At 31.1% G+C, this 21,751-nt stretch overlaps 5 protein-coding genes across 6 annotated transcripts; 2 read left to right on the forward strand and 3 right to left on the reverse strand.

Moving 5' to 3' along the window:
- The first annotated feature begins 1,539 nt into the window (after positions 1-1,539).
- On the forward strand, positions 1,540-5,567 carry LOC139993606 (probable glutamate receptor). Its single transcript, XM_072015513.1, has 7 exons — positions 1,540-1,838; positions 2,349-2,443; positions 2,542-2,718; positions 3,387-3,604; positions 4,099-4,316; positions 4,946-5,196; positions 5,309-5,567. The coding sequence occupies exons 1-7, from the start codon at positions 1,626-1,628 to the stop codon at positions 5,526-5,528; spliced, it is 1,392 nt and encodes a 463-aa protein (XP_071871614.1). The 5' UTR covers positions 1,540-1,625; the 3' UTR covers positions 5,529-5,567.
- A 61-nt stretch (positions 5,568-5,628) lies between these two features.
- On the reverse strand, positions 5,629-7,846 carry Mrpl45 (mitochondrial ribosomal protein L45). Of its 2 annotated transcripts, none has more exons than XM_072015522.1 (7): positions 7,709-7,846; positions 7,153-7,393; positions 6,730-7,053; positions 6,465-6,616; positions 6,302-6,350; positions 6,069-6,218; positions 5,629-5,985 (listed from the first exon to the last, which is right to left on the reverse strand). In XM_072015522.1, the coding sequence occupies exons 2-7, from the start codon at positions 7,204-7,206 to the stop codon at positions 5,692-5,694; spliced, it is 1,023 nt and encodes a 340-aa protein (XP_071871623.1). In that variant the 5' UTR covers positions 7,207-7,393; positions 7,709-7,846; the 3' UTR covers positions 5,629-5,691. The 2 variants fall into 2 exon arrangements, with proteins under 2 accessions (XP_071871623.1, XP_071871624.1); XM_072015523.1 differs by having other exon boundaries at positions 7,153-7,346; positions 7,709-7,788.
- A 307-nt stretch (positions 7,847-8,153) lies between these two features.
- On the forward strand, positions 8,154-11,625 carry LOC139993589 (nucleolar protein 14 homolog). Its single transcript, XM_072015471.1, has 5 exons — positions 8,154-9,883; positions 9,957-10,086; positions 10,169-10,333; positions 10,428-10,936; positions 11,021-11,625. The coding sequence occupies exons 1-5, from the start codon at positions 8,280-8,282 to the stop codon at positions 11,265-11,267; spliced, it is 2,655 nt and encodes an 884-aa protein (XP_071871572.1). The 5' UTR covers positions 8,154-8,279; the 3' UTR covers positions 11,268-11,625.
- Positions 11,626-11,901: 276 nt separating this feature from the next.
- LOC139993608 (uncharacterized) lies at positions 11,902-14,067 on the reverse strand. The gene has a single exon (XM_072015514.1). It carries the CDS (start codon positions 13,411-13,413, stop codon positions 12,028-12,030), a length of 1,386 nt encoding a protein of 461 aa, XP_071871615.1. The 5' UTR covers positions 13,414-14,067; the 3' UTR covers positions 11,902-12,027.
- An 848-nt stretch (positions 14,068-14,915) lies between these two features.
- Positions 14,916-21,743, reverse strand: LOC139993839 (uncharacterized). The gene is made up of 17 exons (XM_072015922.1): positions 21,437-21,743; positions 20,934-21,059; positions 20,688-20,847; positions 20,034-20,422; positions 19,781-19,952; positions 19,502-19,692; positions 19,277-19,421; positions 18,910-19,202; positions 17,908-18,120; positions 17,362-17,487; positions 17,119-17,278; positions 16,526-16,914; positions 16,276-16,447; positions 15,997-16,187; positions 15,771-15,915; positions 15,369-15,696; positions 14,916-15,075 (listed from the first exon to the last, which is right to left on the reverse strand). The coding sequence occupies exons 1-16, from the start codon at positions 21,632-21,634 to the stop codon at positions 15,377-15,379; spliced, it is 3,390 nt and encodes a 1,129-aa protein (XP_071872023.1). The 5' UTR covers positions 21,635-21,743; the 3' UTR covers positions 14,916-15,075; positions 15,369-15,376.
- Positions 21,744-21,751: the final 8 nt, after the last annotated feature.

Consider the following 21,751-nt stretch of genomic DNA (forward strand, 5'->3'; position numbering starts at 1 on the left):
AACTCCAAGTGAAAATCTCAGTAATAGAAAAGAAGTCCCATTTTATACGATTTCTTTTCCATTAACCTGGCGATGAATAAAATTTCGTATTATAAAGTCGATCTACATTACTAAATGCATTTCTATCACTGACCTAAATCGTAGGTATGTTTTCATGTTACAACGATTTATCAGTATGAAATCATAGCGTTTAGCATCGACTGTGTTGCAGAAACGCGAGATCGTGGGACGCGATAACATTTACCGAAGCAAATGTTAGAGCAATTTACCGTGACGTTTCGTTAGTAATATTAGCTGGAACTATTTTATTGAAATGGCAGCTTGATATGTGACACGCGATTAATTTTAATCGTTATGTTCAATCTTAACAGTGTAGATAATAACGCGTAATTATGTGGATTATTGGAAAGATTATTTAAATTTGTTGTAGAACTTTGAAATCATGTGTAGTAAATGGGAAAACTTGCATGGAAAAAGGAAGATGAACTATCGAATGACTAGAAAAGTAAAAGAATAATTTCTGTAATATTGAGTAGAATATTTTAAAATTTGATAATGAATTTAGTAAAACAATTTGTTTATAAAGTAAAATTTAAATTTTGCATTTAAACTATAAGTTTGTTCATATTTCTTCTGTATTCAATAAATATGAACAAGCTCCTATATCTATTTCATTTATATCCACTTAAAATTTTCAATAAAATATTGCATATATAATTACTTCACGTGTTACAACACAACTACAACATAATATCTTTCAATGTGTGTAATGTCATGAACAAATTCAATTTTAACATTTAATCGAAAGTTTCTTTTACTTTTCCTTATTCTAAATTCAATTGAATTGAACAATATCTATAGATAGCTAATTTACAGAAAGCGAAGAATTTATTTACGTAAAATTTAAATTTTGCATTTAAACTATAAGTTTTTTTCATATTTCTTCTGTATTCAATAGATATGAACAATCTCCTATATCTATTTCATTTATATCCACTTAAAATTTTCAATAAAATATTGCATATATAATTACTTCACGTGTTACAACACAACTACAACATAATATCTTTCAATGTGTGTAATGTCATGGACAAGTTCAACTTTTCTGAAAAAAAGATTCCAAATTATTTTCCTAAAGCTCTGTTATTTTTTATTTCTTACTCTATTCTAATATTAAAAATGAAATTTATACGATGATTAATTCTTAACTTGATTATATAGCCAGCTATATAAATGAAAGATAGTTTCAACTATCTAACGATAAATCTCAAATATCTCGAAATAATATTCTAAATAATTTCTTCTACATCCTGTAGTCTAAATGAATTAGACTACACTCGAAAAGCAGAATAGATAGAACAAAAGACGACAGACAGAACTTTTTAAAATGATTACATCGATTAAAATCGACCTTACGACTAGCCACCAAATAAAAGAGCAGAAAATAAATGATTTGATCGATTAGAAGATAATCATATCGCATTAAAACGAAAATATCGAGCAACATCAATATGTATAATGAAACCTCCTGCTAACGATTGTGGTTGAAACAAACGTCGTTAAAGCAAGAGCAAACGTTACCATTGTCGTTCTTCGAGCAAAACAGTCTAAGAAACATTTTCTTCATGAGAAAGATACTACTACTCGTGATGATTCACGAATTACTTAGACCTGTTCGATCAGTGAACGGTGTGATATGGGACAAGAAACTACAGGATTTTGTACCGATTTTCAGTATCCCAGCTTTCGCAGCTGTAAACAACGAACTGCTGAGCCAAAGTCGAGGAGAGGAAACATACGATTTCCAAGGAAGAATCGTTAGGTTCTCTTATTACGAGGTAATGATAATGTTTTCCGTTTTCTGAAGGAGTATTATAAAGTATTATAAAGCTGATAATTGTAAAGTTGAAGCTGCTTTTTTCTTTCTGACTCATTTTATATAAATTTCTGCTGGAAGATTACAAAAAAGAAAAAAAAAAATAGAGATCAGAAAGGCATTGTCATTTTACTGAATTTACTTAACAAATTATACAGAATTATACGATAACAGGATCATCATAAGTTTTATTTTAATTCAATTCTATTATACCTGTCGAAGCATAATTTATACCAAATTTATACCAAAATAGTCAAAATAAAATTGTCTTACATATTTATATTTTTATATTATATATTAACATAATATTATGTAATATATATTTTATTATATTAATTTTATTACATAAGTTTTTTTTTAATGTTTGCGCTTCTATTTAAAGAACCCATAAAATGTTGAACTTGTTCAACCATAGAGTCGGGCATTATTTGAATTACTATCATTTATACCATATTTTATGATGTCTCTTTAGGAAAGCAACCTTATCAATAGCATAGGTAATGGAACACGAGTCAGCGGAATTATAGGCGAGATCTGGAATATTTTGTCCGAATATTTAAATTTCACGTAATGCTAAATTCTCTCTATTTCTCTTATTTAATGAATCTGACATTAGATATTAAACCAACAAAGACACAGATTTTCAGGAAATTCAAACTTTTTAGAATAAAACCGATTCTGAGGAACGAGAAGAATACAGGAGCGTCAGATTTTGATGGCATATTTAGAACTGGTTTAATGAAGTATATTGCAGATAATACAACAGATGTAATACCGAGGATGGAAGCTCATTCCAAGAAATTGACTATTACCCAGATGACGATGCCTTTATGGAAAGCCGAGTAAGAGTATTTTATAGTAAAAAGAATTATGTTGATGTTAATTATGGATATTATAAACATGAATTATAAAAACAAATTGTATAGACACAAACTTTACTCTCAGTCTTTTTTATCCATTAGCAATCCATTGCAAATAAATTCATTTTACTATTTTGAATAAGCATCGAAGAATCATAAAGTATCATCTTATTAAAAAGATAATAATACGCCACGCTGTTTGTCTTTTATAGGAAAGTAGTTTTAAAATTAATTCAGCGATTATGCATATGCTCTCGCTACCTATATATTTTTTCAATGTTTTTAGGATATTGATTGTCACAATATCAGCTATTCCGGTCTTATACGAAGTTTCTTGGATTTTTCATTTATTTTTAAACATAATATATATAATCGTAATATGTCTTTCTTTTTTCTATACGTTTATTTTTTCAACCAATCGTAAGTTACATTCACCCATTAAATAAAAGCAATAGACATAAAAAGGGTATAAAGAAAATAGTATAAAAAAGAATAACGAAATGATACATTAACGTAATGTTAGCCATTAATAGGTAGAAATATTCTTTTAACCATCAAATGATATTAAAACTCAAAACCAAATAATCAATAAATATCATGCTTTTTTCGTATAGTCTTCAAATATGTACAGTATCATAATTTACTTACAGATATCGGCTATATATCGAACGAGAAGTAAGACACGTACCTACTTGGATGGTGAAATTATTCTCCAAAAGAGTTTGGTACGCAATTCTGATAACATACTTTTTATTAAGCATGTGCAGCTATCTTTCTCACAAGGTCGAGACGAAAATCATGCTTAAGAAGTTGCAGACTGACTTGAACGATCATTTCTTCTATAACTTTGGCATGATCTGCGGACAAAGTAAGAAAAAATACATTAGCGTAAGTTATGGTACATCAAATACAAACTTAATCTGCTTAAAATTCTTCTTCGCGAAAATCTTTTTATAATTACAAACTTTTATTTACACAAGGCACAATTGTTATTATTATCTATACTGTACAATATGCGTTATTAACATAGTAATAAGTATTAACAGCTATAATTAATAATAATTTACATTATCACAATACCAAACCGAAAGAAAGTCAAAACAGAAAAATTAAAGAAAAGTAAAATTATCTCTTTCAAAATTGAAGTCTTATTTTAAAAGCTAGATCAATGTACACTTGTGTACAGTTCTGCCTGTGTAAAAATTGAATAGAAAACAATTCATCAATACACAAGCTTTAACGCCTTTCTTTAAGAAATATTGTTCTCACTTTTTTACCATCTTAAATCTTTTTTGCATTTATTACTACAGCTTTTCACTAAGCAATTAATTTATTACGAATGAAAGCTCTAATTTTTTACAGGCTTCTTTCCATCTTCTTCCACCAGAAGCTCAAGGATAGTGGAATTATGGTTGGGTTTATTTTCTTGTTTGATCAGAACCGCTTTCAGTGCCCTTTTAATAGGCTATATGACGCAAACTACCTTCACACCTCCTTTCAACGATCTAGAATCCCTTTTGAATAATACTTCGTACAAAATTTTAACTTTAAATGGTTCTATACCAAATATTATTATCGAGGTACGAAAACATAATTTTTCCGGAATCAAGAGCTCATAACAAAAACGATCCTTGCCCGTGTTTGTTTTCTTCTAGGAAAACGAAAGAGTACGAATTTCTGACCAATACGTTTCAGTTCTTTTAAACCAAATATTTATCGTATTATGTAATTACTGTAAGTTATCTGTAATTAGATCACAGTAGGACTCTATTTAAGACATTGAGTTATGCAACTATGACAAGGATTATTTGTGTAAAATTGTTTAATTTTTATTGAATAAATCAAGGTGTAAGTCATTCATAAGTCTCTGACCATTATACAGGATGTTCAATTATTTGAGAAGTTGAAAAATGTGACAAGGGCCGTTTTTGTTATAAGTCTCTCAATTCCAACCATTATAAATCATCAGAAATTTAGGAAAATATGAAAATAAGTGAGTATATATTAAATATCTTCAGGTATCAGGTATCTTATTTAGATATAATTTTATGCAAATTTTGAGAAACATATATCATAAAAATACCACAAACAACTCATGAATCGAGTTTCTATAATAGAAATTGTAATTACAATATAAAATGTAATGTAAAGATGTAGATTATTCTTAGCTGTTTTATTTAAATATAATTATTTTATTACTTGAGTTTAGCGAGAAACATCGCCTGCATACAAAAACGTTGTTAACATGAAACGATATATTGTTATGGATACAATTGAGGAGATGTATACAAAAATATGTACATCCAATAATCCATACACAATATTCGAAAGTGAAGATTTAAAAAAAGCTAGAGGAATGTACTTCTGTCGATTGAATCCCGTAGGAATTCCTTTATTTTATTCATGGATAATTCCCGGAATTTCGAAGACTTTTACACATAGAAGGTCTATTGATATCGGGTAAATATTTTAACTTTACGTTAATATTTACATATGTATGTTCTTCGTAATACTGTATAAGCTTATTTGGTTCACAAAGAAATAGAATAATTTGATTATTTTTACTATATAGAATGTTGAAATTATATGAAGTTGGCTTTATCAAACTATTGAAACATCGTTGGATAGAGTCAAAGAACGTTGAAAAAGAGTCACTAAATGTGACAGAACCAATTATCTTAGAACAAGTGTATTTAACATTAATGATATTCATCGGTGGGCTTCTAATATCATTCGTAATATTTTTGTTTGAAAATATAATATTTTACTGCAAAATTAAGAAAATATCCTAAGAAAATTGTGAAAATTATTGTAAAAAAATGTAAAAATTAATAAAAATCTAGAGATATATTATTGAAAAGTTTGTAATCTTCATATTTGCATCAAACAATATTTTATTTTAAAAGTATTTTATTCACCAATTAATAACTGGAATTTGTACATGAAATATAATTATTATGGTTTTACATCAGTATGCTGTTTATCTAAAGTTTCTGGTGGTACTACTTGAGCAACTGATTCAACAGCGCTATCAGATGATGAGGGTTGTTCTTTTTCCTTTGGCAAGATGTAAGTAGATGTCGATATTTCTTTCGGTTTTAGCCAATTTGGTATAATTTTTCCGTGTACTCGCCAAGTACCATATACATTGGATATATGTTTCTCAAATACTATATAATCCAAAACATCTTTCCTCACTGTCTCACTACCTAATAACACTCGTCCAAATCGATCATAAATGCAGAGAAGCTAAAAGATTAATTTTTCATGTAATAATTTAAATATTATAAATATCCCATAGATATATACAATATTAAGATCTGCTGTTAAACCTGTTGAGTATGAAAACGAATAGTGACTTGTGCAAATAAATTGCTCTTTGTAACCAGACTTGTTACTCTAGCATGTACGATACGTGCTGGCTCCAGAGATTCCAAAAATTTCCAAACAATTGTTTTGTTCTCTACATTATGCATCAGTAACTAAAATGAAATGATATCTATCAGTATATTCATACCATTGTATGAAAAAAAACAACATGAAATTTAAATATATTGAGACATACAGGATATGCACTTTCTGTAACATATTGTAGTATTTCATCTTGATCTTTACTGTAAATACAATAAATTTATAACTTAATCTAAATTGTTACTAGCATAAATACATGATGTGTGATCAGTTTTGAAGTAATGTATTCCAAATAAATTTCAATGAACATTTCTTACCGACATAAAGCTTCGTGTGCTTTTTTATAAACATTTAATAGGTTTTCTCTAAATGTATCAGATGAATAGTTGTCCTCATATGTCTTAATCTTTCTAAGGGCCACAAAAGATTTACTCTTTTTTTCTATAAATTCAAACTTTTGTTTCGCACCCTAAACATTACATATAAAAGTATTTTGAATATATTGTTAATTCAATCTTCTATTTCTATTTCTAATTCAATCTTTATTAATTATATTATGCTATAAATAAATGTATTATGTACCGTAGTGCTAATGGGAGAAAATTTTCCATCACCTTCTGGAGCAACATAACTTTCAAATATTGTAGGTGTACAGCTAATAAGAACTGGTCCTTCGGTCCAATTTCTTTGTGGTAGAATTCCAGCTTCTTTCAACTTTGTTCTTATCCTGCTGTTATTTTCATCATCATCATTATCATCAAATGTAGGTAATTTTATTTTAATGAATTTCCTTCCCCTTTCTTTGCGAAACTTCTGATTATAATGTTTCTTTATATTTCTGACTTGTTGAGAACTGTCGTTAGGAACTGGATAATTAATAGGACCTAACATTACTGGTAGATTATTCTAAAAACCAGTAAAATATGTTTTACAGTTAAACAATCATTATAAAAAACTGACATTTTAAATTGATAAAATTATATCATTAATAAAGTTTGAAATTACCTGCATATACTTCCCAAAAATGCATATTGCATTTCTGTATCTTTGTAACATCATTATAAATGTGTCTGAGTTACGTCACTTAAACTTAAACTTATATTTTTCAAATGAAATTTATTTAAATCACTTGTTACGCTTCCATCAAATACTATGTTTAGGTTACGTTAAGACTAACCAAAACAGATTAGTGAAATACACTATTTAGTAACACACAAATATATTTACATTAAGATACTTCCGTTAACTGAAAAATCAAATGATTTCAACGTTATCAATGATAACGTTATGATTAATAAATTCTATTAGTTGCTGCTTTTCGAAAATTCAAAATAATATAAAATAAAAATATAAGTTATATAATAGAAGATAAGTTACGGGAAATTATTGCTTAAATATGAAATTTACAAATAAAGTATGGTATAATCGTTAAATGCATATAACATTTAATATATCTTTATTCAATATCTATTTAAAATATTCGCCTACTACTTACAAAATAAATGCAAATAAGTATATATAAATATATTAAATATTTTTGCCGAATTATTGGCATTTTTACCTATTTTCTTCTTCACTGTATCATTATGATATTACTTTTACATTGATTTGAAACGTAATGTGATTAATAAAATTTTATATTTGTTTCTATGACTTGAAAAACCTTGACAATTCCATGAGAATGATGTCTTGATTTCCGTTTCCTGCTAGTTCCAAACTACAGTATATGTATACACGTGAATAATAGTAATACGTTTAATTCTAAAGAGAAACTTATCGAACAAAATCTTTTACAACATTGTTATTGAATAATGACGCATTATTTTAATTTGCAATAGCACGAACACGTTGTATTCTGATTTTAAAACTTTATAATCACTGAATAATTTAATATATCTTTTTTTGAATAAGATAGGTTATGAATTCAAAATTGTACTTTATATTTATAAATGTATATGATTATAATATTTAAAGAAATACTCTTTATTTAAAAAACGATATTAATTATGATCCATAAATATATTTCGAAATAATATAAATTATTACAAAATGATAATCATCATATAAATTAAAATTTCTTAAAATTAAATTAAAATATTTTGAAAATACATTGTTAAAAGCAAGAAATAAAAATGGTTAAAGCAAAGAAGAAATTATTATCGGAAGTTTCTCAACAAATACGTAATCAACAAAAGAAGAAATCTTTGAACCCATTTGAAGTGCATGTGAATAGGAACAAACAAAATGTATTGGGTAGAAAGAGCAAGACAGATGAAGGTCTCCCTGGTGTATCTCGTGCAAAAGCAATTAAGAAGCGAAAACAGACGCTCCTTCAAGAGTACAAATTAAAAAATAAGGATAATTTATTTTTAGACAGGCGTATAGGTGAAAAAAATTTATCCCTGAACGAAGAAGATAAAGCCTTGGCTAGATTTGCAGTAGAACGTATGAGAGCTCATAAAAAAAAGAATATTTATAACTTGAATGATGATGAAGTATTAACACATAGGGGTCAGACTTTAGAGGAAATTGAAAAATTTGATGACCCAAAAAGTGATGATGAATATAGCGATGATGAGAGTAGAACCGGTAAATTGGATAAAAAGTTTGTTGGTGAAGCTCACTTTGGTGGTGGTATTTTGTCCAAATCAGGATCTGAAAAGTCTAGGAAAGATCTTATAGATGAGCTTATAGCTGAATCAAAAAAACGCAAAGCTGAGAAACAGAAAATACGTGAACAAACTATCGATTTAACAGAAAAACTTGATTCTGAGTGGAGGGATCTCCTTCCAATTGTTTCAGCAACTAATAAGACTGTTAAAGGAGAAACTGCAGAGACAAAGGCTGATGATTATGATATTGCAGTACGTAAATTGAAATTTGAGGCTAAAGGTACACCGTCAGATAAATTAAGATCTGAAGAAGAGATTGTAAAAGAGGAAAAGGAGAAACTGGAAGCTTTAGAAGCAGATCGGTTGGCAAGAATGAAAGGAATTGTAAATAATATAAGTAATGAGATTAAACACAAATCTGCAGATGATCTTGATGATGGTTTTATGCTAGAAACTATAAATGACCAAATCCCAGCAGATGATGATGGAGAAAATTTAATTAAAGATGCACAAGGAGGTTCAAATAGTGAAGAGAATATAAATATCCAGGGAGATAAACAATTAAATACTACTACAATGAATGACCTAATTAAGAAAGAAAGGGAAATAGAGAAAAAAAATTCTGTCAAAAGGGAGTTAGTTGAAAGTTGTAGCGATGAAATCTCAGAATCTGAAAGTTCTGAAGATGATAATTTATCAGATTTGAAAGAATCAGAATCTTCTAGCGAAGAAGAAAAAGATTTAAACAAAAGCAATATGATAACTGATTTAAAAGAAAAACCAAAATCTAGTGTTCTGAAGTTGGATGGTCAGACTAGAAAAGAAGAAATTAGAGATAATCTTTTAAAAATGAAAAAGATCATGGAAAGTGCAAGGGAGGAATTACCTTACACTTATAAAGTACCAGAAAGTTTTGAAGAGTTACAAGAATATTTGCAAAATTATAATGCTGATTACCAGTCAACTATAGTAGATCGTATAATTAAGTGTAACCATTGGTCATTGAATAATACAGATAAAGAAAAGATATCAAATTTATTTTTGTTTTTATTACAACATGTAAATAATCATATTATAGGAAACGATGTTGAAAGTATAGTTAAAGGTTTCCAAATTATTGATAGGTAATATATAACTTTCTAATAAAATTTAGTTACTTGTATTATATCTATATTATATTACACATACTTATTTCAGATTATCTCCTTTTTTATATGATCTTGCTCATCTAAATCCACAGAATGCCAAATCTGTTATACAAGGAATAATCAAAGAAAAGCACAACGACTTTGAGAAAAATAAGAAGAGATACCCTGGCATAGATACAGTATGTTTAACATATAACTATATTAAAAATATATTTTCAACAATATTAATTATAATCTTCTAATAAATATCTTTTTTTTCAGCTTATTTTCTTTAAATTGGTTTCTTTGATATTTCCAACGTCCGATTTCAGACATCCTGTAATTACTCCCTGTGAAATATTTATGTCTGAAATACTATTTAGATGTCGTATTAAAAATAAAATAGATATTTCAAAGGGTCTTTTTATATGTACTCTTATATTAGAGGTAATTGTTACTACTACTATTACATTTTTATAATCGAACATATTATGTGGATATGCAATACCTTATATTAATAATATTCCATTCACATTCACAGTATACAGTATTGAGTAAGCGATTTGCTCCATCTGTGATAAATTTCTTACGTGGAATAGTTTACGTATCCACGCCTACACATTTAATAGAAGGAATAAAAATAATACCCCCCTTTAAAACAATCGGGGACTCGAGAAATTTATTAATACTTGATGAAGATCATGCAAAGTATGATATTAATCCAAACAGTATTTATATGAAAGCGTCCGATCTGATTGATGGCCCCATAGATGATGATTTCAGAATAAGAGCCTTATTAATAGCTTTAAATTTATTGCGTGAATTTAAAAACCATTTAGAAGAACTGGAAGCTGTGTATTCGATATTTGAACCAATTTTAAAATTACTTAAATCGAATTCTTTTGACAAATATCCACCAAACGTAAAGAAACATATTATACAATTACGAGAAGATTTAGAAAAACTAAAGAATAAAAAGTTAGAATACATTGTGGTTGAAAAGAAGAAACCAAAACCATTAAGATTATACGAGCCGCGAATTGAAGCAGTGTATGTAAAAATTTAATTTGTAATTTCAAATCACGCCGTTTTATAAATTTAAAAATGTTATTAAGTTTCATATATTCTTTACAGATATGATGGTAAGAAACATAAGACTATGTCCAAGGAGAAAGCTGAAAGAGAAAAATTGTTGCACAAGTATAAAAAAGAAATGAAAGGTGCTATGCGTGAAATACGAAGAGACAGAGCTTTCTTAACGAAGCTACAAATAAAACAACAGATTAAGAGCGATGAAGAACGTAAACGCAAGGTGAAAGAAATCTTTGGCGAAGCTTCAGTGCAACAGAGTGAATTAAAGAAATTAAAACGGAAGAAATAATAGTAATAGAATAAACCGCGCACTCTGGAGTCTGTATATATTATCTTTCTTAGACAATATTGGTATTTTGAATGATTTTGTGCAAGATTGTATTGACGATGACCTCGGATATAGCGAATCGTGATCGCTATATTAGCGATGTTTTTTTTTTTAGAAGATTCTTATCATTTCATTAATTGTAATAAATGTAAATAAGCATTTTCATAAGAAAATCTTTTAATCTATTTCGTTCGTCAAAACAATACTGTAATTGCATGATACGGAGGTAATTCCTTATGGAAAAAAACTAGCAGGAAACACAAAATAAAATTCTCTCGTCCGAGAAAATAAATAAAAAGTGTAATATAAAATTTGCCAATTAGTTTTTCCGCTTACTTTTCAAGAAAATAGAATTTGAACGCGTTTAACACTAGAACTACCGACATTTAAGACGTAGTTATCTCTACTAAAATCAACCAAAATAACTGGTCTGTAAAAAATACATAATAGTAGAATATTTTTATATTTATTGATTTATTATTATCTTACAAAGGGAACTCCATGTTCTGAGATCATAAAAACTATATAATAACTATAATAATAACAATAAGTACAATAATGAAGAATATTTAGTAATATTTAGTAAAATCTTTGGTAACAAGAACATTAAAATAAATTTCTACTGGTAAATATAAGAAGTATAATATAATAATAAGCGTAATAAGTGTAGTATAAAATAATAAAATACAAATATAACTTAAATTATTAGGTACAAAAGTTATCATTCGTCACATTTCTTACAAACGTAAAGTTTCTTCTGCGTGCATTTTCCACATACATGTTTTTGACAAAGATCGCAAATGGCATTTGTCTTATTATTATTACAGTACCCTATTTGACAGGATTTACGTGGATAAGGTGAGTACTTTGATGTACTTTGGATCTCAGATACTCTTTGTCCTATCCGTGATTTTTCATTGCCAGCGACGAGTTCATCTGCTAATTGAAACATAAAATCTTTTCTGGATATCTGCTCACCTGTGGTTTCCTTATATAAAATCCAGGCATTTATGCCAGCTAAATCTAGAATAATAAAAAATACTTGAAGTGACCATCTTCTTGATTCAAACTTCACGCTATATTTTTTTGTCATTTGGTCAAATTTTTTTTTATTATAAAATTCGGCCGTTTCAGGTAGGCCCTTTTCGCTTTTTCCTAAATAAGGAAATCCATTTACAACATACTTTGTTTGAACATCAAATGTCAGCCAAAATTTAATTCCGAATTTGTCAGAATTATTCGATAAATGTTGCTTAAAACTGCATCTGGCTTTGGTTGGAAAAAGTTGCTCTTCTATTGTAATGTTTGCACCGGGTTTATAGCAATTCTGGTTGTTTTCAATAAACTTATCCCATACGGTTGATATTAGTGCAAATTTGTCATTTTTCAAACGTTGACTTCTATCATCTTCCTCTTCAAATCGAATAAATTTCAATATTTCAACAAACTCATTCCGACTCATTGTGCTGGAAAAGAAGCTTGGTCCCCATTTTGTATTCCACAAATATGAAAGTTTCAAATTTTTCGCTTCATATGCTCCCCTTGCGTACAATATTCCAAGGAATGCTTTTAATTTTGTTTCTGTAAGGGTCCATTTTTTATCCAAAACTCGAGAGGCTTTTGATTCGGTGCAAAATATTATACGTTGCAATATATGGCTGTCAATTAATAGGGAAAATGCGCTAATTACTTTATCTTTCATGATATTTCTTTTTGCATATCCTGTGGGACCGGATGTGTCTTCGAATGTATTGTGCAAGGATAATCTCTCAGAAGCTGACCCTTCTTGAATTCTTTCATTTGGACTAGCTTGTACATTTTCAGTTTCATTTTCAGAACTTGAAAGCACCCGAGTACGACTTCTTTCGCATATATTCAAAATTTTCTCTGGCTTACTTTCTGAGGCTTCATTTTCTTTGCTATTAATGTCACTATTACTGTTATCACTACAAATTTCAATTTTTTTTTCCTCTGGTTCACTTTCTTCATACTCGGAGAATTCACCATCCTCGATATCAGAAAATTCACTATCCTCAGTATCAGAGCATTCCATTGGTATCTTTTTCGGTTTTTGCAACAATTCGGATGCTTCCAATTGTTTATTCATTTTCAAGGCTTGTAAAATATTGCTTTATAAAATGAGAAATCAGGTCTTATTCTAACGACTGTGCTCTACAGAATGATCGGTTAATTTGACTAGTACTGGTATAAGTAGCCATGATACAAAATTATTTTTATTTTAAATGAATAGAAGAAAATTAAAGTTTATTATATTATTCCTTTAGCTATCCCTGAAAAAGTCATTACATCATTGCGGAGAAAAAATATAATATGAAGTAGGAATTTTAAAATAAAGTTATCAAACCAGTCAGTTTGACTGGTGTGGTAGTTCTAGTGTTAATTAAGTATTGTCCTAGTGTACACATATGATAAATTTGAAAATTTATTTTTCTCGGAAACAAACCGTCTTGTTAATAAATTTTATTCTACATTTCCGACTTATTTTCACATGTAGAGTAATCTGATTATTTACTTCTACCTAGTCTGGAATTAGTAATGTTCAAAAAAACTTTATATATGTGTTTCTATGACTCGATAGATCTTGACAATTCCGTGAAAATGATGTCTTGATTTCTGATTCCTGATAGTTCGAAAATGAAATATACATATATACGTGATTAGCGGTAACACGTTTAATCCTAAAGAGAAACTTATCGAACAAAATCTTTGACAACATTATTATTGAATAACGATGCCTTATTTTAATTTGCAATACCACGAACACACTGTATTCTGATTTTAAAGCTTTATGATCACTGGATAATTTAATATATCTTTCTTTGAATAATAGGTTATGAATTCAAAATTGTACTTTATATTTATAAATGTATATGATTATAATATTTAAAGAAATACTCTTTATTTAAAAAACAATGTTAATTATGATCCATATATATTTCGCAATAATATAACTGTTACGTCCTGTTACCTAAACATATGTTCTAATCCATCCTTCGGCTAAGATACTCAACAGCTGTTTTAACATATTTACTCGAACGCACAATATTCAATATAATCCCGAGGACTATGGGAACAAATCACTATAGTTCATTCTTATTCACACATCTTTTGATCGGTACGACAATTTCTTTTTTAACGATTTCCATCTTCATCCTAAGATACTACTTGTAGAATTATTTTGCAGACTTACTGAAACGATCGAAACCAATTTGAATAATTGTTGTTGTATCGGGACTGTATTACTTAGTGAGGTTAAATTTAAATAATGTAAATCCAACGACACTCTTGCCTGGCTGTTTATACTATATTTTCAAATATGCAAACATCGTGTATACACTAGAATTAGCACGACGTCTTGAAGTTTTTGGCGTGACAGCCAATTTTTTTCATCCTGGTCTAATAAGCACTGGAATCTGGAAAAGTGTCCCGCCTCCACTTCTTGGGGATTACATTTTTTGCTGAACACATTTTCCAAAATAACCGAACAGGGCGCGCAAACAACGATACATCTTGCAGTGTCCAGTGGAGTTAGTGGGATTTCTGGCAAATATTTTTCGCATTGTCGTGTAAGAAAAACTTGCCACAATCTTTTGTTTACAAATAGCATTTCTTAAAAAACGATAATATCATTTATTGCTACATATCATTAATTTTAGGTAACCGAACTTCCTCACGGGATAAAGAATCCATCTCAAGGTAAAAAGTTTTAGGACTCAGCGAAACCATGGTGAAACTCTAACCATCAGATCTAAAAATATAAAAGTTCACATAAACGTATTTTATTAATCTATGTACTTAAAAGCCGCAAATTTTCTGTAATTAAAGGACTTCTAATTCGTTAAACTTTTTGTACGAATGATTTATATTTAATTATCCCGCAAAGTGATAATCGAGAAATAGTAATACGTTCTTCATGGTTTATTTATATATTCTAATTTCATCAAAGAAAAAAAGGATCACCGCATCTTATTGTACTTGTAACTTGCACTAAAAATATCCGCTAATATTTACAATTCTTTAAAAATATTAATAAATACTTACTTATGGGTTTAATGTTTCACTGTCTTTTGGACTGATGGTTCAGGAAACAATCTTTCCCATTCTCGCATTCTTTCAGGGAAGAATTCAGTTTTGATCGATGGATGAAGATTCAATTCCAAGAAATTGTTTTGCTCGGGTACAAATTTGTCCCACCTTACATTCCTCAGTTGACCATCGTGTTTACGGATAGGTTCGCCATTTATAACAAAGTTCGACCATATGCTGGTAGAAATTTCCACCATAGGGATCTCTGGTGCATCGCTGTTAAAGTATGGGAAACGACTCTTTATGAAGAAAAGATACTGCAGATCGTCCTGATGACATACACCTGAAGGACACGTAAAACGTTTAAAATATGGTCCTCATTGTGTTTCTAAACAAATGAAGAGTAATCAGTTTTACCATATGGTGTAGTGGCGTTCAACATATAAAAGCTATATCGTCCTTGGAATGCAAATTTATAAAAGTATACCGGCAATTTCGAATGCGTCGCCAATAATCTGGCTGCTCGGTACATAGGGAATGTAATTATAGAATCACAGTATATCTGAAAAAGATTTGATATTTTTTTCACGATTTCAATGGAAAACAAGCTAGAATTCAAGGATAAAGAGAATTTGATACGTACTTCACCGAGCTTCTTGCCGTTGGCCGAGTTAATTGGCTGATCGTTGAAGTAGAATTTCCGTAATTCCCTACTAATGTAATTCGATCGCGACGTATTACGTTCGTACATAAATACGATCGGAGCGAGAGTATTCCAATTATCGTTCAACTCAGGGTACACAGAATTACCTTCTTGTGTTGCATTTTCATAATCTGCGCAATTTAATGAAACAATTGGATATGCTCAATTTTCATATTTTTATAATATATTTATGCAAAATATCTTAATTCGAATACTCACACGCAATTATACCGGCAAATTCTTCTTCCGTAACTCCCATCATTAAAGGAACCTGATAGAATCTCTCTTGCTTTATCGCGTCGTACGGTTGTACGGACAAGAACCTTTCAACACCGGGAACTTTCGGTTCTACAGCGGGTGTCCACAACAAAATGGGAGTTGCGTACCAATCCTGTTAAAAAAAAATAATTAATACTTACACTTGACAAGATTTTTATATGCCAGGTTTATATTGATATACAAAACGTACAAATAAGGAACCCAACGTGACTATAAAGTTTTCTACGGGTTTCGACCGCAAGCATTCTACCATAGCACTGGTCGATTCAGTAGTGCAATTCAATAGTCGTGCCTGCTTCTGAACCAATTGGATTTGCCCATGTTGCGATATTCCCGAATAAACTTCTAGTCCTATAGCCGAAGAACTCATCAGGATACCTCTGTGAAATAGATTTCGGGACATTGGTGACACCATATGCAACATTATACTGAAACTTCCTGCGCTATCACCGCATAGAGTGACAGAGTTTGGATTGCCACCAAAGGCAGCGATGTTTCTTTGAACCCAACGGAAAGCTGCAACTTGGTCCTTTAAACCCATGTTACCTGGTGCTGCAGCATCACCGGTACTCAAGAAACCTGAAATAATTTCAATTTATGTTTTCATGTAATCAGTCAAATAAGTTTCAATCCAAGTAATAGGAGTGGATTGACTCATCATATTCTAATTGAGGAGTTTCCTACTTCTAAGGAGCTTCCTAATCCTAAGAAAATTCGAATCGAGTAAGTTGATAGCTTTGGCAGGAAGCTCCTTAATTACTTCCTTGGTTTATTTCAAATTACCTAACGCCCCAAGGCGATAATTTATTGTAACCAAAACAATATCTTTATCCAACAGATACTGTGGTCCAAAGTTGATACTTTGTCCTGAGAAACTGTAAAAACCTCCTGGATGTATGAAGATCATTACCGGTCTCGATACGTTCTCGCTTTTACACGGTAGCTAGAATTGTAAATGGATTCTTAATGCAAAGATTCTAAAATCATTTAACTATGCACGTTAATTTGGTATAATTCGCTACCTACTTTGGTAGTATACACGTTTAGACGTAGACAATCTTCCGATACTAGTGTGCCATTAGGTTGAGGACAACTGGGTCCTTCTTCGGTTGCGTCGAAAACATTATGCCAATCTTTCGCTGGGATTGGAGGCTATGCAGTAATTTAAAAACACGAAATAACAAATATAACGCACATATCATAACAGTTTTATTTATTATATAATTAATGAAAGTTATCAACTATGTAGTTAAGAATCACGCTATTTGTGCTTAATCTCTTAGGATGTGCGAAATTGGTAACTTTACTTATGTATATTGTATCGTGAAAATGAAATAATTTGTAGGGCGGCTTGTTAAAAATGATTCAGTGCCATAATATCGCGAATGCGCTAAACTAAGGAAGCTTGTTAAAACATTCTTCGAGTAATTGTACGTGACATTAATGAAAATACCTAGTCTCGATTTCCATGCCCTACATTTTGCAAACTATGCTTTTAGAAACTGTTTCTACGCTCTTTATACAAGGATAACGCATAAGTTAATAATAACAACCAATTAAAGAATTTTTTACCTGGAAACGTTGAGATCCAACAGGTGGTTCGCCATATCTTATACCACGGAACGAATAAATTTCTCTTCCAAGTCTAGAAGTCAAAATAGACCCACGAATTTTTCCAATTGGAGCAGTGACCAAAGGTTGTTCCGCGGTCGACTGTTGAGCGATAGCAAGACCAGTGATACAAAGAAGAAATACCGGAATGCCTCTCATCTTAGAACTCGCAGCTTACTGCTTTACTTGTTGGAACTTTCTTCTCTTTAGACGAAAAAGCAAATTGATAAGATCAAGTCAATTCGGTTAGCCAATTTCAACGGTGTTCGTGCGGGCACTGCAGTATCAGCTGACAAATGCACACATTTTATACGACAGCTTTGAGGAAAATGAGTGGGGAAACCCGGTTTCCTCTCTGAGCAATATAATCTTCAATAAACTTCCACACCCTTTATTAGTCAATCAAGCCAATCATAATATTTCTTGATTAACATTTTGTATTCATTAATATTTTTATCTTTTAATTGCATGCATTTTTGTTATAGTAATCGCTATATTATGTAAACTGTCTCTCTAATAATAAATGTATTGTTGCAAAAAATCAATATAAATATTGTGAACTCAACACTCATAGCATGAAAAATCAAACAAACGATAGCGAATATGCTTCGACAAACAGATAGTTATGTTCATATTATCGTAACAAGGTTTCACGATTCGTATCTTCCAAATTATCAAAAGGAAAAAATCAAAAAATACTCGGCTGTTAATGAAAATTTGAAGTTCACATAAACGTATATTTTTGACCTATGTATCTAAAAGCCGCGAATTTTCTGTCATTAAAACGCTTTAAATTCGTTAAACTTTCTGTACGAGTAATTTGTATTAAATTATATACAGTAATGCTATTAAGAAATAATAAGATATTTCTCATATTTCATTTACACATTCTAAGTTGATTGAGAAAAATAATAATAGCCATTGATTTTGCACTCGCGTAATGTTCATCGCATTTGAGATTTAGGGTGCAGGGAACAATCTTTCCCATTCTCGCATTCTTTCAGGAAAGAACTCAGTTTTGATCGATGGATGAAGATTCAGCTCCAGGAAATTGTTATGCTCGGGTACCAATCTACCCCATCTTACATTCCTGAGTTGGCCATCGTGTTTACGGATAGGTTCGCCATTTATAACAAAGTTCGACCATATGCTGGTAGAAATTTCCACCATAGGGATCTCTGGTGCGTCGCTGTTGAAGTATGGGAAGCGGCTCTTCATGAAGAAAAGATACTGCAGATCGTCATGATGACATACACCTGAGGGACACGTAAAACGTTTAAAATACGGTCCTCATTGAGTTTCCAGACAAATGAAGAGTAAACAGTTTTACCATATGGTGTAGTGGCGTTCAACATATAAAAGCTGTATCGTCCTTGGAACGAAAATTTATAAAAGTATACCGGCAATTTCGAATACGTAGCGAATAACTTGATTCCTCGGTACATAGGAAATTTAGTTATAGCATCACCATATATCTGAAAAAGATTTGATATTTTTTTATGATTTCAATGGGAAACGAATTACAATTAGAGCACGAAGAGAATTTAATACGTACATCACCGAGCTTTCTGTAGCTAGCCGAGCTAAGTGGCTGATCGTTGAAATAGAATTTGCGTAATTCCCTACTAACGTAATTCGATCGCGATGTATTACGTTCGTACATAAATATGATCGGAGCGAGAGTATTCCAATTATCGTTCAACTCAGGGTACAGAGAATTACCTCTTAATGTGGCATTTTCATACACTGCGCAATTCAATAAAACAATTGGATATACTCAATTTTCATATCTTTATAATATGTTTATGCAAAATATCTTAATTCGAATACTCACAAGCAGCTACACCTCCAAATTCGTCTTCCGTAACTCCCATCATTAAAGGAACTTGGTAGAATCTTCCTTGCTTTATCGCGTCGTATGGCTGTTCAGACAGGAACCTTTCGATACCAGGAACTGCCGGTTCTACAGCTGGTGACCAGAGCACAATGGGATTTCCACGCCAATCCTGTCAAAAATATAATATCATTAATGTTCCTAGTTGCTCAGATTTTTACACGCTGGATCTATATTGTTATATGAAACGCACATATAAGTCGCGTAATGTGTCTGTGAAGTTTTCTGCAGGTTTTGAGCGAAAACAGCGCACCATAGCACTAGTCGAATCAGTAGGGCAATCCAATAATCGTGCCTGTCTTTGAGCTAGCTGCATTTGTCCATGTTGCGATATTCCGGAATAAACATTTAGTTTTATAGCCGAAGAACTCATCGCGATAGCTCTGTGAAAAAGATTGCGAGACATTGGAGACACCAAATGCAACATAATACTGAAACTTCCTGCGCTATAACCGCATAGAGTGACGGAGTTTGGATTGCCACCAAAAGCAGCGATGTTTCTTTGAACCCAATGGAAAGCTGCGACTTGATCCTTTAGACCCATGTTACCTGGTGCTGCACTGTCACCGGTATTCAAGAAACCTGAAATAATTCGAATTTGTATTAGCAAATTCCTAACGCGAGTAAATTGACTTTGTACGTTCTAATTGTGGAGCTTTTTCGAAAACAAGGTCTGTAAGACGAAATGAGGTATAGCAAATTGTAAAGGAAATTCGGTTTGTATTAGTAATTATTTCTTTTTATATTTACGAAATAAATAACAATTTCGTAATAATTTAATCATTCTTTAATTTCAAATCTTTTCACAAAGCTCCCGCAATTACTTCTCTGATTTATTTCAAGTTACCTAACGTCCCGAGACGATAATTAATTGTAACCAAAACGATATCTTTATCCAACAGATACTGTGGCCCGAAGTTTATACTTTGTCCTGAGAAACCGTTAAAGCCACCTGGATGTATGAAGATCATTACTGGTCTCGATACATCTTCGTTTCTACAGGGTAGCTAGAATTGGAAATGTATCCTTCTTGCAAAAGTTCTAAAATTGTTTAACTGCGCATGATATATTTATATGCGTGATATATGCCTACTTTGGTGGTGTACACGTTTAGGCGTAGACAATCTTCTGATTGTTGTATGCCGTTAGCATGGGGGCAACTGGGTCCTTCTTCGGTTGCGTCGAAAACGTTTTGCCAATCTTTCGCTGGGATTGGAGGCTATACAGTAATTTAAAAACATGAAATAAAAAATATAACACGCATATGATAATAGTTTCATTATTATGCAATTTATTGTTAATCTCTTAAGATTTACGAAATTGATAGCTCTACTTCTGCATTGTATCGTGAAAATGAGATAATTTATATGCCGACTGGTTAAAAATGATTCAGTGGCATAATATCGCGAATGCGCTAAAATAAGGAAGCTTGTTAAAACATTCTTCGGGTAATTGTACGTGGCATTAATGAAAATACCCAGTCTCGATTTTCATATCTTACGTTTTGCAAACTATGCTTTTAGAAACTGTTTCTACGCTCTTTATACAAGGATAACGCATAAGTTAATAATAACAACCAGTTAAAGGATTTTTTACCTGGAAACGTTGGGATCCAACAGGTGGTTCGCCATATCTTATACCACGGAACGAATAAATTTCTTTTCCGAGCCTAGAGGTCAAAATAGACCCACGAATTTTCCCAATTGGAGCACTGACCAACGGTTGTTCAGTGACCGACTGTTGAGCGACAGCGAGGCCGGTGACACAAACAAGAAATACCAAAACGCCTCTCATCTTAGAACTCGCAGCTTACTTTTTTGTTTGTCGGAAATTCCTTCTCTTTGGACGAAGAAGCAGATTGATGAAAACAAGTCAATTAGCTGACATAGACCGTGCTCGTACAAGCACCGG

The sequence above is a fragment of the Bombus fervidus genome, chromosome 13, assembly GCF_041682495.2.
Source record: "Bombus fervidus isolate BK054 chromosome 13, iyBomFerv1, whole genome shotgun sequence".
In the NCBI taxonomy this organism is placed as follows: Eukaryota; Metazoa; Arthropoda; class Insecta; order Hymenoptera; family Apidae; genus Bombus; species Bombus fervidus.

Coding starts and splice junctions, on each gene's coding strand:
- LOC139993606 (XM_072015513.1), top strand. CDS start 1,626: ATGAGAAAGATACTACTACTCGTGATGATTCACGAATTACTTAGACCT. Junction 1,839..2,348: donor TTAGGTTCTCTTATTACGAG/GTAATGATAATG, acceptor ATGTCTCTTTAG/GAAAGCAACCTTATCAATAG. Junction 4,317..4,945: donor TACCAAATATTATTATCGAG/GTACGAAAACAT, acceptor ACTTGAGTTTAG/CGAGAAACATCGCCTGCATA.
- Mrpl45 (XM_072015522.1), bottom strand. CDS start 7,206: ATGATGTTACAAAGATACAGAAATGCAATATGCATTTTTGGGAAGTAT. Junction 6,617..6,729: donor TTTCTCCCATTAGCACTACG/GTACATAATACA, acceptor TGTAATGTTTAG/GGTGCGAAACAAAAGTTTGA. Junction 6,219..6,301: donor TTACAGAAAGTGCATATCCT/GTATGTCTCAAT, acceptor ATTTCATTTTAG/TTACTGATGCATAATGTAGA.
- LOC139993589 (XM_072015471.1), top strand. CDS start 8,280: ATGGTTAAAGCAAAGAAGAAATTATTATCGGAAGTTTCTCAACAAATA. Junction 9,884..9,956: donor GGTTTCCAAATTATTGATAG/GTAATATATAAC, acceptor TACTTATTTCAG/ATTATCTCCTTTTTTATATG. Junction 10,087..10,168: donor GATACCCTGGCATAGATACA/GTATGTTTAACA, acceptor CTTTTTTTTCAG/CTTATTTTCTTTAAATTGGT.
- LOC139993608 (XM_072015514.1), bottom strand. CDS start 13,413: ATGAATAAACAATTGGAAGCATCCGAATTGTTGCAAAAACCGAAAAAG.
- LOC139993839 (XM_072015922.1), bottom strand. CDS start 21,634: ATGAGAGGCGTTTTGGTATTTCTTGTTTGTGTCACCGGCCTCGCTGTC. Junction 19,422..19,501: donor GCTACAGAAAGCTCGGTGAT/GTACGTATTAAA, acceptor AATCTTTTTCAG/ATATATGGTGATGCTATAAC. Junction 16,448..16,525: donor TCACGTTGGGTTCCTTATTT/GTACGTTTTGTA, acceptor TTTTTTTAACAG/GATTGGTACGCAACTCCCAT.